Source organism: Salarias fasciatus, chromosome 12 (genome assembly GCF_902148845.1).
Source record: "Salarias fasciatus chromosome 12, fSalaFa1.1, whole genome shotgun sequence".
In the NCBI taxonomy this organism is placed as follows: domain Eukaryota; kingdom Metazoa; phylum Chordata; class Actinopteri; order Blenniiformes; family Blenniidae; genus Salarias; species Salarias fasciatus.
Genome location: NC_043756.1, coordinates 23,145,688 through 23,161,626, shown reverse-complemented (window position 1 = coordinate 23,161,626; position 15,939 = coordinate 23,145,688). Strand labels below are relative to the sequence as shown.

Sequence of the window (15,939 nt, the reverse complement as noted above, 5' to 3'; positions counted from 1 at the left end):
CCATTTATGTATCACATCAATGAGAGGAGCAGCTAATAACCCTGCATAATAAGCAATTTTGAGTCATACTCAGCTTCCTTTCTCCAGCCTTTTACTCCCTTTTTTTCAAACTGCAAGTCTAAATCAAGGATTCTTCATCAGCAAGTCCTGTGTTGAAAAGTTTATAGGTTACATTTACACCATCACCTCGTATTGATCACCGACTAAGAAAGACCAACACATTTTTATTTATGAAATAGTTATAAAACTGAAAAATTGATGTGCTAGAATTGAATGGTTATTTCTTACAATGGAATCTTCTTTTAAATCATAATCGTAGTTTATATATTTGAGTCATAGACGAGTTTTATTCGCAAACGGTCTAAGTTTGGCGATAACGTGAGCTGCGGCGCTGCCTCGGAGCCGACCCCAGCAGCGACTGCAGCTCAGACTTCTTATCATGTGTGGACAGCCTGATAGTTGCAATCTAAAGAATCTGAAAGTTGCTGAAAGCCTTTTGGCTTTTTAGAGTATTTGCTGGCTGAAAGGGCATAATTATTGCTCGTGGTCCTGCTGAAGCCAGACAGAACTGCTCTGTACGTCTGACATTATTACAGTAGCCCAATTTCAGCTGCTCTGCCCGGAGCTGTTTCCGGGTCCATTTCCCCTTTCCTCTTTAAACTTTGTGAGCTATGGGAATATAAGGAGCAGGAGTAACGGTTCGAGCCAACTCAGGTTCCTCAGATTGACCCCCTCATTAAATATGACCTTTCAAGGCTTTGCTAATCCATGTATGAAATTGTTTTAAAGCAAGCTGATGCTTCTAACGAATGTGATTGGCTGTGTTTGAGACCGATGCCGACCCTCCCTGCCAGTGCAATGAGTCAGACTTACAGTCCATGCACTGTAGAGGTTTGGTCCTGAAATAATATTGGTCAGAGTAAAAAAAAAAACAAAAAAAAAAAACGAGCAGGCCACGTTCACTTCTTAACAAGACAACCTCATGTCTGCCAGAATCTCACTGACTGAGTGAAACTCTCAGGTAACCTCAGGAAAAGTGCGGTCAGAAATAAAACAGGTTCAAGACGGTTTCATTATGTGCTGAGGGCCTTCAACGGGACTTGTGTTTCACGTTGAAACCACAAAGCTTGCTCTTGTCTGTCGAATGCTGTTCAAGCATCTCCTAAAAATACGCTGCAGAAGTCTGCAGCTCTTCCTTCCACATCTGTATTAATGAGCCTGTTTTACTCTGCCCCTGACATCTTTGGTGTTTTTCATTTTAGGGCCTTCAAGGACTTCCAGGGTTGCCAGGAAAGCCAGGCAAGAAAGGCCCAATGGTGAGCACGTCCCTCTCCCATCTCACTCAGGACGACTTTCCCATTTGCTATCTCACAGATCGACTATTTCCCCCGTCTGTCCCCACTTCTGCAGCGTCTGTTTCCCTTTAATCTCTGTGATGTCTCCCTTATTATAGATTGTACCATTAGCTGTGCATTGATATACCAGCACTCTCAGTGTTTTGATCAAGCCTTCAGTGACATCTTTGGATTACAGAGCATTATTCAGCCAGACGTCCGTTTGCCTTGGCTCCGACTCTGATCACGCTGTGCTTCTCGCTGCCAAGCTCCATTTGTAAATCTGCAGAGCAAACAACCTTAATCTACAAATCTGTGGGCTGCCAATGTAAAACTAATTGAACACATAAGGTTAGTATTAGTTGGACATGGAGGAAAAATAAGGTCACTTTTCTCGGCATATTTATGTACTACGCTGCAGAACAAGTGTTTTATGTCTCAAAGGTAAACAGTACCTGAATTAGGTAGGGGGCCTATTTTTACATCAATGAATACCTGTCGTGTGCTGCACGTATGATGTATGAGTCCTCTGCTGCAATGTTTTCTCATTTTGAGGTTCAGAATGGATGAAACTGAAAAAAATATGTAGCAGATATTTGTTTAAACCTTATGTTTTCTGAGGAAATAGACGAAGCCTGGTGGCCTTCTGAACGCCTTTATGACACCAATGATGATATTTGTTTCTTTAGTTGCTGGAAAACACCTCCTTTTAGACAATCTAATGCAAAAGACTGTATCTGGGTTGCACTTTTGCAGAGCTCTTGAAATGTGGCTGCAGGTCACTTGTGCTGCATAAACGTGAGTGTATAATCTACCTGCTGCAGCCCGCCTTGCACTTGGGCCTCTGGGGTGGGTTGTGGGAACCCAATCTCTTTAAACAAGAAAGAAAGAGGGCTTTGTCCCCATCTTATTAAAGGCATTTAAGACCCTGTCTGGAGCTCAGTAGCTCCATCCAGTAGTGCACCGACCTCTATAGAGTTCATTCATCATCAAGTTCCTGAGACCGAACTCGCAGGCCACACTGAGTCAGAATGCAAGGGTGCAGTTCAGGGTTTTTACTGACTGTTTTTGTGAACTGAGTTTTGCTGAGCAGTTCACACGATTAAAAGGGAAATACCTCAAAGCTACACACATGATCTGAAACCCACAAGTGAACTCTGGTCCAGTAAAGCCAGTAAATCTATTTGGAATCAACTGGATATTTATTTAACTGTATATCTGGGATTGATTCTATGTAATGTGCAAAATGGTCTTTTTTCACCCCTGTTTCCTTGTCAAGAAAGTCATATTAATGATTCAAGTGGGTAAATGTGCAGTTTAATGTTTAATTTGCAATAAACTGACAAATTCAGTTTTTTAGCTAATGAGATTCAGGTTCACATTAAGTGTGAACTGCATGCATGTTAATTTAGCACCACCACAGAACCATGCATGTGTAGTTTGTGATTCAGTGACTGGCCGGAAAAAAATCATCCGAATTGCATCATTACTTGTTTATGTTCAAATTACTTTCATCAGACATCTTTATGTGAAATATCTGACCTCCAGTGTCTTTAATTTAAGCTCCTAAGTTTTCTTCACAGCAAGTTGTACACAGCATTGTGGTTTTATCCAGACTACTTTTGATAAAGTGACCAAATCTATTTTCTAAGATTGAGGTTGATCGCTTTTTAATTGACTATTAAATATTTGAAGGAGTTTTCATCAGAATCTTATCCACAAGTAGAGATTACTTGAGGAGGTTAGCAGGACCAGAGTTTAACGTGAGGTATTTCAGACCCTGAGAGCGGTCGCAGCCTGATATAATGAGGAACTCATAACTGCTGATATTCTGGGAGCAATACAAAGGTCTCTGGAAAAATATAGGTGTTGTTATTTATCACCAAAGCAAACCGCAGCGCACCCAGTTCTTTACCTCTGAGGAGGGCTTTATTAAACTTTCAACATAACAAAATTCACTCCATCTATTGAAATTTAACAGTAGTGATGCAACTATTTGATGAAATTATTTATGTTTTCTACATATATTTGTTTACCTATCACACATTGCCACAGATTCAAAGGATGGACTCTATCCTTAGAGTGCATGTGGTCAGTTATTGATTTCAGCCACTTTAATTCTTTCAATTGTCTCCATAATTCAGACAGAAGAGTTTAAAGCAGATAAACCTGAAGACAATAATTTAAAGTTACTCACAATGAAGTTCACATGAAAGAAGTAATTAGCACTTAGTTAAACGTCCTTACCCTTAATAAAATCAACAGTGGAGATCCTTTCATATTTAATAAATTGCATAATCCTTATGTAAAAGAGGTGATGTTTCCATGCGTGCAGGCCAGAGAGCACGTTAACGGCTCTGCTCTCAGTTAATGGCCAATAAAAACAGTAGCACTTCACGCGTCACCGCTGTGAAACTCTCTGGCCCACATCATAAACCTGGTCACAGCTCTGGCACCCAGTCGCCCTTCATCTGCAGGCATGTGTGTGAATGTGTGTGTCTTTCAGTATGTCCTCAGTGCTTGTTGGATTTTTTTAAGCTTATAGGAACTTGCTTTCAATAATCAGGCTCGATCTCCAGTTCTTCTCTTCCGGATGTGAAAGCAGAGGGAGGAGGTGACTCACTCCTCCCATCCATCCCGTCTCTGTCGGGAGATCGCCCACCCACCTCCTCATCAGCACCGGGCCTCTTCACAAGCAATTTGTAATGCTCCGTCCCGGCCTCTTTATTTCTCTCCTCCTCTGCTCCTGCCTTTATCTCCTATCTGGAGATAATGACTTCCATACATTTTAATATAGAGTGCGGGAAAGGAGGACCGGTCTGAACAGAGACGGAGGAGGAAATCTGTAGATGAGCTTCTGTTAAGCGTCTCCATATGTCCTGTAGCGAGTGGCGGCGAGGTGCGGCGGTCTGGTCGGTGTGCGGGGAGAGGAACAACCTGGATTGTTTGACTCCTTTCCACGGTGTGATAATAGAGCAAAGATAAATAACAGAGACAGAAACCGTCTGGATGACCTGACCGTACGCTCACACCTTCTGGCCTCTGTCCTTTTGACTCAGAGTAAAACGACACCTCACTTTCACTTCCCGCTTGGGGAGGGGGCGGGGGGTCTCCCTTCACTGCCTGTGGAAAGTCTGAACAGCTGAGAGCGTGGACAGAAAACCCAGTAGCTTCCTGTTTGGGCCATTTCGGCTTGTTCATTGCTTTCAGATTGCTGCGGAGAAGATTTTCCGTGCTCAGCAGTTCATCTCGGCTCCACAAGCGAAGGCTCCTCACTCGGATGCCTCAGGAAGTTGTGGCTTTAATTTTCCAAACAAACTCTCTCTGCTGGCTGCTCGGATTTATTGTCCCTTCAGCTGGAAAAGAATAGATTTCCCCTCTTCATTGTGTGCTCCCGCTCGTCTCCCCACCTGGCCCGACTTGCGGGAGATGGTCCATTCAGATAAAATATTTGGCACGGATAGCTCGGTGAATTACAGCGAAGCGCGTTGTACATCACACACACCAGCAGTTTGTTGCCACACAGCTATTGAGGAACACTGTGTGATGGATGAGTGGCCTTCAGTTTGTGGGACCCCAGAAACCAATGGAAAAGTGAAAGGATGAGGGGGAAATCACATCCATATGTCAAAAGTTAGACAGGCGGGAGACGTAGCATGGCTCACAGAGCAGCTATACACAAACACAAGGGGCACCTCCAGGCACGGCCTGACCTGTCCCATAACACAGTGGCAGCGGAGAGAGACCAACATGTGCGTGCGTCTGTGAACACCTCCCCCTCTGCAATTTACAATGGACATCTGCTTAATGAACCCTGTGATCGCCTCGCTGCCGCGTCCCCCCTCATCATGTGGCTCTCTATTTTCAGGGTCCCCCCGGCCCTCAAGGAAATCCTGGACGCCCTGGACCGCCTGGAGCGAAGGTACAGGACTGACAGCTCAGTTATGTTATGACAACTGGCATGTGTCTACTTTCAGAGGGCAAAATCATCCTAACAGGCTTTAATAAGACTCAGACTATAATCAAGTCTTCTATTTGTGAGCCCAAAGAGTTTATGGAACATTTTAATAACTATAATATACAACTAACAGCCTTCTCTAATGATGATTATAAAGGGAAAGACTCAGGCTACATTCACACAACAGTGTTTTCAAGTGAATACAGCAAATTTTCACTGCATTTTGGGTGTCTGTTTACACAACGATGGTGTTTGTAGCCACTGAAGATGCAGATTTTGAAATCAGCTGCCTTCATCCCTTCATTGCTGTTTTCACTTGAAGCCAACCTAAAGCTCTGGACCAGATCTATCTTGCTGCGACCCACCGTTTCCCTTTTACCTTGTAGTTTGACACTGATTGGATGCCCACTTAAAGATATGTTCTGATGAATGAGGAAGTTATTTCCACTGGAATGTTAATGCGGGACTACAAATTACCTGCTCTCCTATTCAGAGGAGAGTCACTTCACATCACGAGATATTAGCATATTTTATAAAGATGCATCTCTAAGTGGAAGTACAAGTGTGCAGATTGATGATCTCAGCAGTTTATTAAAAGCCTGTGATTTCAAAACTCTTGTAGTTAACAAGTTGCACTTTACAGAAAATAAATGCTTAAATGGTGTAAATATACAAAACACAATTAAAAGACATAACCTTATAATCCCGGATGTTCGATTTCAAGCTGAAGACAAACAATCCCAATGTAAAAAAATGACTGGTGGTATTTTTTCTTAATTATCCAGGGTTTGTTTGGGTTTTCACATATTTTTTTTTCTCTGAGGTCACATCCTCTTGGCTTCTTCTGCCCTCTGAAGAGGCCATTTGTTTCCTATTAGAGGAAAAAAAAAAGCCCTGCAGTTTGAAGTATTTCTCGCTCGTTAATTGGTGTCAGTGTTTATGTTCCAGCTGATTTGAGTTGCTGCTTTCCTTGACAGCATCTCAGCCACATCTTCACGTTGGGCTGGAAAATTTCTCATATTTCAAGTCTGTGCCAAATCCATTTTCAATGCATTGGATTTAAGAATTTTCCACACAGTATCCAAAAATGACAAAAATGTAATTGATACCACACTTTGGCCCGCTTTTACCAGGCAAAACCATAACTCTTATTCTGTACATATGCGTTAGCTGGAGCCTTTGCTGAAAACCTGGGTCGACTTAACTTGACCCATTTGCACACAAACCTGAAACAAGAGACGGGTTTGCCTGGCACGATCCTCGAAAACATATTCTGCTTCGGCTAAATTTTGTTTGGAAGATTGTCTGTTATCTGTATATAATGATGATAAAGTAAGACGAGGGGATGATCAATCAACTAAAACTGCGCGCAGCCTTCAATTAGAGTTAAATTGAAATGAATGGAGGAATAAAGCGTGAAATCAGAGGGAAGTTTCAGTGCCTGTTAAGGTCTTGAGCTTTCAGAAGAAATTACCTCATTTAGTTTCTCTTTCAGCTTAAACTGCTCAGATAATCTAACTGAAGGGAAAACCTGAGTGAAAGGACACTGGGTTCATGCATGTATGTTGCTGTTGACTGAAGGAGCACTGCTGGCGCCGTGGAGAAATCAATCTCGAGAAAAATTCCCACTCACAGCTGCTTGCTGCCAGGTTGAAGCTGACACGAACCTGCAGGTCGAAGTTGTGCGGATATTCTTTAGATTTGAAACTTTGCATATTCTTTTGTAGCCTTGCCAAAGTGGATGCGATGTCCCGCCGCCATATGTTGCAAAAAAAAAAGACCGGAAAACCCCTTGTAGTCCCATGAAAATTAAACTTCAGCTGCATGATTGCAGCAAAGTGGGTCCCGGTGCAGCTGGATTCATACACACACCCAGCATTCACTCTCAGCTCTCGTTTGATTCCCTTCCAGCCTGCTGAAGCATTTCTCTTCCTTGACCTGTTCATCTATTCGATAAGCACAGGAAATGATCCATTCCTCTTCAGATGTCTTACGTTACAGTTGCGTACGTTACGTAGGCAGCTCTTACACCAGTGTAAACTGGACGTTGCTGACTGTACTGAGAAGATTCCCCACTGCCCGAAAAGGGAGAAGAATGCACCCGATCACTCCTCGCCACTTCTTGCCGGCTCGGTGTAAACCAAGTCACCAGAGGGCATAAATGGACTGCGCGTTTATGTAAATAGAAGACGGTGGACTCGCCAACAAGTCGGATGAACTCCTTACTCCTTGATAGTGTAATTGCACTGTAGACTGAGAAATCCCCTCCACCTTGTGAATGTCACGGCGGTGCAGAAAATATGTCCGCGGCGATGAAAATATACTAAATAATTGTGCACTCTTGTGTTTTAGGGACAAAAAGGAGATCATGGACTGTCCCTCGGCCAAGCCTCAAAAGGACAAAAAGTATGCATGTGATCTATCATCTCTCCTACTGTAAAAGTCTGTTTATTAGCAACCTCAGCCACGTAAATATATCTGAATGTGGTGACCTACTTTTCCGTTGCAGGGAGAGCCTGGTGCCATGGGCCCCCCTGGACTGCCAGGCCAACATGGACGAAAGGTGAATGTCGATATCACGGTTTGCTGGTTCTGCCCCACATCTAACAAGGTTACTGTGTCGCATGTTGAGGATCAATAAATCAAACGTGGACACCGGCCGAGCGCTCTCTGAGCCGCCTCCGAGTGTCGAATCTGTCAGATTGTTTAGGCCAAACATGCATGTTTAAGCTCTTGTTTGGAAGGCGGCGTAACGTGGTGCACACCTGCGCCCTGGCTGCTCCCAGGTGGCTTCAAACATCGGCTCTGTTACATCATTGCAATCACAAGTTATGAATATGATGAAAGCAGCCATGGGAAAAGAAAAAAAAAGATTATGGGGTTAAAAACTTTTACACGCTTTCTCCAAATGTTATGTCATTCCCTCTCCGGAGAGCAGTTTCTGCAGAAAGTAGGGCAAGTTATGAACTCCGCTTCAGCTGTGTGATCTGGTCCTGCTCATGAGCAGCGTTATTTGACTTTGTCTGCATACCGCTGTGCCGGGCTATCCTGACAGAGAGTGATGCTTTGCAGCCGAGTGTTTTCGCCACGGCCTTGTGCATTTTCTCCTTGGCCTTTTCCCAAGCCCCCTCACAGTAATTACACATCTCAAGTGGGCCAGCCGTCTGCTTGGGTTTCTCACTCCGTGTGACGCGCTACGAGCTGCCTGGCTTCGTTTCTGCGGATAGTTTGTTTGCTTCGTTTCATTGGGGCACTTTTGAAAAATCAGCAATTTGCATGTTTGAAATGTAAAGAAGAAATATTAATGAACGATACCAAGAAATGTGGTTGAATAAGTTTTTTTCGGGGGGCTATGTGGGTTCGCGGTTTTCTGCGGGGGGCCTCCTCCTCTCACAGGTCTGAGAAAATTGGATCCAGCCCAAATTCAAGAGGCGTTGATGAATTATTGATAAGCATATCATTTAAACCAGAGGAACCAAACTCCCAGTGAGGCCGACAACCCCTCTACTTGTCAAAAATACAACACACTTTGGTTAAAACTGTTAATGGACCTCCGCTTTATGGAGTTCCAGATCCCCGATTTAAACTTTTAGTGTCATAAGTTACAGGTTTAAAACTAGAGCAGGATTTTCTGTGTGGAGTTTGCATGTTTTCTCTGAGGATGTGTGGATTTTCTCCAGGTATTACAGTTTTCTCTGAGATTAATCGGTCATCTTAAATTACGTGTTCACATGAGAGTGTTTGTTGTTCACCAATCTTCAGCTGAAATCAATAAGGACACTAAAAGGGGCTTATGGATCATTCTAAACCAAGATTAAAAATAAACTAAACATGTGATTTGTGAAAATAGTCTGTATTTGCATTGCATTTGTGACCTTTTTGCCTTGATATTGTTGCCCAATTGTTAGTTTCCAGCGTTGCATTTCAACTTTGAAACAGTAAAATTCACAATTTATGACCGTTTTCTACACATTTCAGGCGTTGTCTACGACACAACGTTTTAAGAGAAACGACCCTGAGTTGGCGCTGTTTCTTGGTTATGTAATGAAACTAACTACACACAAATGCATGCAGAGAACAATATGCTATCAACATAACTTTAACAATGGCATGTACACGAGCATTCATATGGACAGACAAGTGAGATTGCAGTTAGGGTGAGTCTCTACTATAAAACTACAAAGTCCCGGGAGAATATGGACTGAGAGTCATGACGCTCTGCAGGCCACCATTGTTTGCCAGATACTTGTGCATGTGCAGAAGAACTATTTACTACGGCTGTGCCGCGCGTGTCCTGAAGGAGCAGTTTCAGAAAGTTGCGTTTTCTGCCATTTCCAAGGAGTCGGAGCATTTTCCGAAAGTTCTAGAGTCTTTTTCATTCATTTCATTTTATATTTTCACTGTTTCCAAGCGCTTTCGTCATGTTGACTGAAAGTTTTCCATTTTCAATTCAAAGCATTGGCATGTAAACAGAGTCTTAGGTTCGTAGGTTCAAATCTGGATCAGGGTTTCATGTTTGGAGTGATGGAAAGGCAGCCTGTGCAGAGTGTAATGTACCTTCACCAAGTTGAGGTAGACTACTCCTGCTGAAAATAAATAAGTGGTAAAAATAAGTAGGGTGGAGGACTTAATCTTTTTTTGTTCATTTCTGGCTTGATATCGTCACCCGATTGTGTAAATAGTTTCTTTCTAACACTGCATTTCAACTTTGAAACAGCTCAAAACATAATTTCTTCAGTTCTGGCGTTTTCTTGCAGGCAAGAAAACTCCTGCATGAATGAGAGATTGTGTAAGATTTTAATGAGCAGATCAGATAAGATGATGATAGATTCTGTGTTGGATTCAGGTTGAAATGTGACTGATAAAAGCAAAAAAAAAAAAAAAACTTTACTAAAAGAGTTACCTGGTCACCTGCCGCAGCAGCGTCTGTTTGGAAAAATAAAGTCATAAAAGCTTACGAGGGGAAATCCTCAGATGGAGCCCGGGTGAAATTAAACTTGGCAGTTTATGATGACACCACTTCTTCTGTGGGATGAATGGCACCCTGGTGAAGACAGAGGGGTCGCGCTGAGGTCACGCCTCGGATGGAAGGAGAATAGTAAACAGCAAACAAGTGCTGCGTACGTGGGAATAATCCTGAGAAGACCTTTGTAAGCAACTTTGCTCCTCGCATGCACACAGTTCTGCCCTCATTTGGGATACAATGGTGTGAGCGCAACAATGCCTTGGCAGGAACTGCGGTAGTTAGTTATGCAATCGGCCTGGGCCGACTGCGAAAAACCATCTGGCGTGCTCAGGGTTCCTCCTCCCACTGTAGTAGTGGGGACGACTCCAACTTGAGGAAAATAATCTTTTTCCTCTTGATTTACAGTAATGGTGTGTCTCTGCTGGGTGTGGACCTGTGTCTTTATGTCTGTGCCGAGGTTTCATGGTTGTAGCAGTCTCACTTTTTTTATCTTGTCACCAGCTCAGGTGGGATCCTGGTCACTCAACAAGCTGTTAAATGGTTCTTGGTAGTTTCAGTAAAATAGCGACAGCTATTTCATGTATTTTTGCAGTTTGTGTCCAGCCAGTGAACAGTAAGACAATCCATGTTGCCCTGCTAAAATCCAGCAGACGGCTCATTGCTCGCAGCTGTTCTCCGCTCTGTTTCTTTTAGGCCGCACTCTGGAAGCCACAGCTCCTGATAGTGCACTTTCTTCTGTTCAGATTACACCGAAATTCCTCCTCAGATGGAGCATCGGCGGTTTGATCTCTCGTCCGTCCATCCAGACAGTGAAGCTGAGCCGCCGCAGTGTGATGGAGCCTTTTTGCTGAGTATTTTGCTCAGTTCCTGGCGTCCTGCCAGAGAATGCTTTTCTCACTGTGGGATATGTGTGAAGATGTAATGGGAATGTTGCCTGCGAGTCAGTGTGTGTGTGTGCTTGTGTGCACTAGACTTGTGCGCCCGTAGACAGCCAGCTCTCATCTCGGTACACTGGAATAACACTCAACCTTTTTATTGAGTGTCTCAAGATTTTCCATTCTTGCTTTTTGGCTTTTACATAACATTTTCCTGCCTTTACATGCTGAGTGTGATTTGTCCAAAGGAGAAGTTTGATTGTTGCCAGGCAGGAAAAGGTTTTAGTATAAAGAACAATGTATTTTCTGTCCGCCTGGTGGGGACGTAATGCTGCCGCTCCAGTCAGTCGTTTGGCTGCGGGGACGATCTGGTGTGAGTTACACTAATTAAAACTCTTTGCTCTTCACAAAGAGAGAGGGGGGCCTAAAAGGGAATGAAATCCTTTGCCATCTTTTGTGTCACACAATAGATTTGCAAAACAGACAGTTATCCAACTTTTTTTTTTCATAACTTACACCATCACACACACACAGAAACACACGTCAGCGCCTCCAGGGCGGATCTTTTCCTTACTGTAATCAGCAGCATTGGCTCGCCAGCTCTTTTGTCCCTTTGTGACTGTGTTGCATTGGTCTCTGCAACGGATTAATCCAGTCCCCAAAAATGCCTATCAATATTTCCCAACCCGCAGCACAATGCGGCCTGTCTGCAAATAAACAGATAAACAGTGGGGAGTTATGCAGAAGCGGACTGTAACAGTGTCTGAGAGAGTCGCCGAGGCCCACCGAGCGGCATCTGGCTGCAGTCTGCCTCCAAAAGCTGCTGAAGATGTGACAGAAATTTAGATTTGAGAAGAAAAATAAAATAAAAATACTGGGTTTTCACATCGGTGGGAAGATTAACTATGAACTATGAATGCTTACTGATGTTTTTTGATGGTTTCAGGAGCAGCGCTCATGTCCCGATGACTTTAGTTATACCCTATTGGTTTGAAAATGGGAGATATTTCTGCCATAATTTTTTTGAATCCTCAAATGGTTTATGGTATATTTTCTTGATTTAGTTCAAAGATATTCAGTTCACTTTAGTTCGGGATCCACTTACACACCAATGTGATCATGGGCCATACCAGTGAAATATTATCATTAGAACACTAGTAAGGGTTTTGGTTTGATGCAAAGACAGTCAATCACATGAAGAGAGATTCACATTTGATTAGATGTGTTTTTAATGAACCTGAACAAGATAAAAATATTTTTTAATTAAATCAGGATCATTTTTTTTTCTTCAGTCACATCTAAAGCATGCCTTGAGGTTTAATGAATGTTCTTCAAAGAAATAATAATCAAAAATACCAGAAAGAATGGTGGCTGAAAGGGATTTCTAATAAAGGTTCATAGTTTTCTTTCTTGCTGAAACATTGCACCAAGATCTGTTATTATTGATGTGTGAATGTGGCAGTGCCAGATGGCACAGGACCTCCAAAGCAGAATTTATTCAATTTTTTGTTATTATCATCAAAACGGTTAATATTTTCATCCATCTGCCTTCAATATCACTTTAAACCAGCTAACTACTTCTGCATGTTTTTGACTGTGGAAAGAAACTGGTGTACCTGTAACAAACCCTGGAACCTGAGTATGTGGAATCTTCCCTTTAATGGAAATTATGGAGCAGAAAAAGTAAGCTTTGAGAGGAAATGTTAACATTCTGGAAAAACATGAAAAAAGGTCATTTACTTCATGCAATAATAATCCAATAAAACTTAGTGAAGTAGTAGTGAAGAGGACAATCACAGTATTCATGTTAAAATTGTTTTAATTTCACTGTCCCTGAAGCCTGTGTGAAATCAGCCGAGTATTTTTTAAAGTTGCATCACCGCTGACTCTCGTGTCGGAGGTTGTTTGCCTCAGGAGATTCCCATTCTGCCCGCTGGCTCCAGGTACGGGCGCGTCTCGTGTGGACGTGTTGGTTGATGACTTGTTTGTTTACACTGATACTCATTTCTCGCAGCCTCTGTCATCCTGCGGTTTCCTCATCATGCCGCCGACAGGCCGAAACAGCTGGTGGCTAATGGCTTCACACTTGAGGGGACAGGCTTATTCTTCTCTCCGAGATGGCTTCACATGACTCTATCTTCGCGAGCATAGGCCTCGATTGTGAAGAGATTAATATGTTTTGTAACCAGCTGGCATGCTCATTTGGGATCACAGGGCATGAAGGTGACCATTAATTACCCTTTGGGGTTCCACGTGTTGCAGCTTAATTGGTTTACTGGTTTAATTAATGCGAGATGCCTCTGAATTATTTTGTCAGTGTGCAGCGGTGGCAATAATCAAGTAGCTGTGCAGCAGTAAATAAAAACGACATTGTTCTTGTGTAGAAGTCGTAAAGAAGTGCTTTATTCAGGCTTAACCAACCAAGCACTGCTGATAAGTGTGCTATTAGTTTCACAGCTATTGTGTTTACCTTTGCTGGGGAGCCTGTTAAACAAAGTCTTCCAGGTTTTTATTGGGTTGTTTTATTGAACTTTTTGCAGGGAAAACGCAGTCAATTCCTCTCAAAAGCAATTGGAAAATCTTTCACCGTCATTTCGTCCCCTGCAGTGTTGACTGAGATGCTTTTAAACACAGCGATAAACCTGCTCCAAGATAAAATTTTTAATTGAATTTGATCATTGACCGTTAAATAATTTTCCCTCCAAGACCAAAATAATGACTTTCTCTCGTTGATGTGTTTGTGATCCGAATAAAAAGATTTTATCACGTTATTTTCATGTTGGCTGATTGATGTTGAACTCATAAAATCTTCTTTCTTCATCAACAGGGACAAAAAGGTCACCCTGGTCCCCGTGGTCTTCCTGGAGAACCTGTGAGTAGCTGTGGTTCCTTTCAGAATGATGACTGCAGTAATTGGAAGGCACAAAAACAGACTAAATCCTATAGAAGAAAAAAAAACATTGGCACCTGTCAAAAAATTTAAAACCGCAATTGCAACAATTGTTGCTTCAGACCTTATTTACACAAAGTTTCAAAAGAAAACCTGCTCTCATTTCAAAAATTGTGTAACTGGAGCAATATAAACATACAGGCAATGGGATAACATGCAAACACACAGGCCATGACCCTGAAGTGAACCCTGGTCTTCATGCTGAGCGCTGAACACTCTCATCATGCTACTTTATATTTTATAAAACCTTCAAGGATTTTAAATTCAGTCTTTATTTTAATCTTTCACCAAATGCTTTCACTTCACGTGCCTTTAACATTTGTTCAGTACTGGACTGAATAACACGCCGTTGCTCATGTTCACGTCAAACTGTGTCTTTTTTCCATCAGTTGGAGCTGTTAACATGTTGACTTCAGAAGCAGAAGTGTTCTGTCTGTCTGTCTGATGCCTGCAGCGTATTAGCTGCGTGTCAGCGTGTTCATTTATCAAACAGGAGAGCTCAGACTCTACGGACGCTCCAACATGTATTCCCAATTATAGCTACAGGAGAAGAGACAGGGATGGCAAAGAGAACATATTAACACAGAGACATCTGATTATTAAAACATAGTATACGTGGAGTCTCTGCAGGCAGAGAGCAGGGAGATGTTAGTCTCTTGGATAACAGCCGGAGGTTTTTGGCAGAGGTGCAAGTGGGCTAAATAGTTTGAACGCCCGAGGTCATTCCTCTTCTTCTTCCTCGGCCTCCTATCTGAGTCCAAGTCCTGTGCAATATCTGGGAGAGGAATGTGCCTCGTCACAGCGTAAAATAGAGACAACCGTCTCAGTTCTTGTATTGTCGTGAGAGGATACACACCCTTTCTGTGGAAAAATAACTCGGGGAGCACATGGTCGGACACGCAGAATATTCCTGCTGTCATTTCTGGCGGTATTTATTTTGGGAACTGTAACTTCGGGCAGTGCAGCTGATTTCTGATCCATTGAAGATAACTGGTAAAGATAAAGGAGATGCTTGTGTGGGACACATGCTTCAGTTACTGCAAACACAATTGTTTCCTGCAATACCCACTGTATAAATATATGGGGAAAACCATAAAACGCTCAATAAAGTGGAACCAGAAAGTTTTGATTGCCTCCTGCTGGCTGACCTCAGTATAACTCATCCACCCCCCCCCCCCACCCCAATCCCCTTAGTGCCAGTAAATGGGACATAAGCCAAACTAGAAAAATCACTGCCACAAGTTGTTTTTTTTTTTTTCTTTAACCACAGATGGTTTCTGTCTTATGGCAGTGCAGTGGAGCAGTGGTGGGCCCTGTCACCTCACAATCACACTGAAATGGTCCCCAGTTGGAGTTCAGGGTGGGCTGTGGGGGCTCTCTGTATAGAGTTTGTGTGTTTTTCCTGTGAGTATATGGCTTTTCCCCGGCTGGTCTGGTTTCTTGGAGTCCAAAAACATTTGTTCAAAGGCAAATTGGTTTCCATGGTCGTGTTGATTTGAGAGCGTATGACTGACTGTCTGTCTGTGGTCGTCCTGTGTGTACACTGCCTTCAGTCTTAATCAGCTGGGATACAGATTTACCCTTACCTGCCACCCAAAGTTGGAAAGCTTGGTATAGAGGTGGATGGATGGATGAAGATAGTGTTTTACATTTTCCTCAGTTGATAGCCTCAGTCGTGTTTTGGCTTAGCTCTTTATGATGATGATGATGATGATGATGATGATGATGATGATGATGATGATGATGGCCACTTCTGATAAAATAAACCTCCATTAAACAGGTCCTTTCCTGTACTGACAACTGTGTGGTTTCTAGATACATTTTTTTCGTATAAAAAAAACACAGGTAGTTTAAGA

At 42.7% G+C, this 15,939-nt stretch overlaps 1 protein-coding gene across 1 annotated transcript in view; it reads left to right on the top strand.

Moving 5' to 3' along the window:
• Positions 1–15,939, top strand: part of col27a1b (collagen, type XXVII, alpha 1b) — a 72,021-nt gene that overhangs the window by 13,680 nt on the left and 42,402 nt on the right. Inside the window, exons 4-8 of the mRNA XM_030104266.1 lie at positions 1,263–1,316; positions 5,203–5,256; positions 7,645–7,698; positions 7,802–7,855; positions 13,961–14,005. Of these exons, the coding sequence (XP_029960126.1) occupies positions 1,263–1,316; positions 5,203–5,256; positions 7,645–7,698; positions 7,802–7,855; positions 13,961–14,005 (261 nt within the window). The remainder of the gene's footprint in view (positions 1–1,262; positions 1,317–5,202; positions 5,257–7,644; positions 7,699–7,801; positions 7,856–13,960; positions 14,006–15,939) is intronic.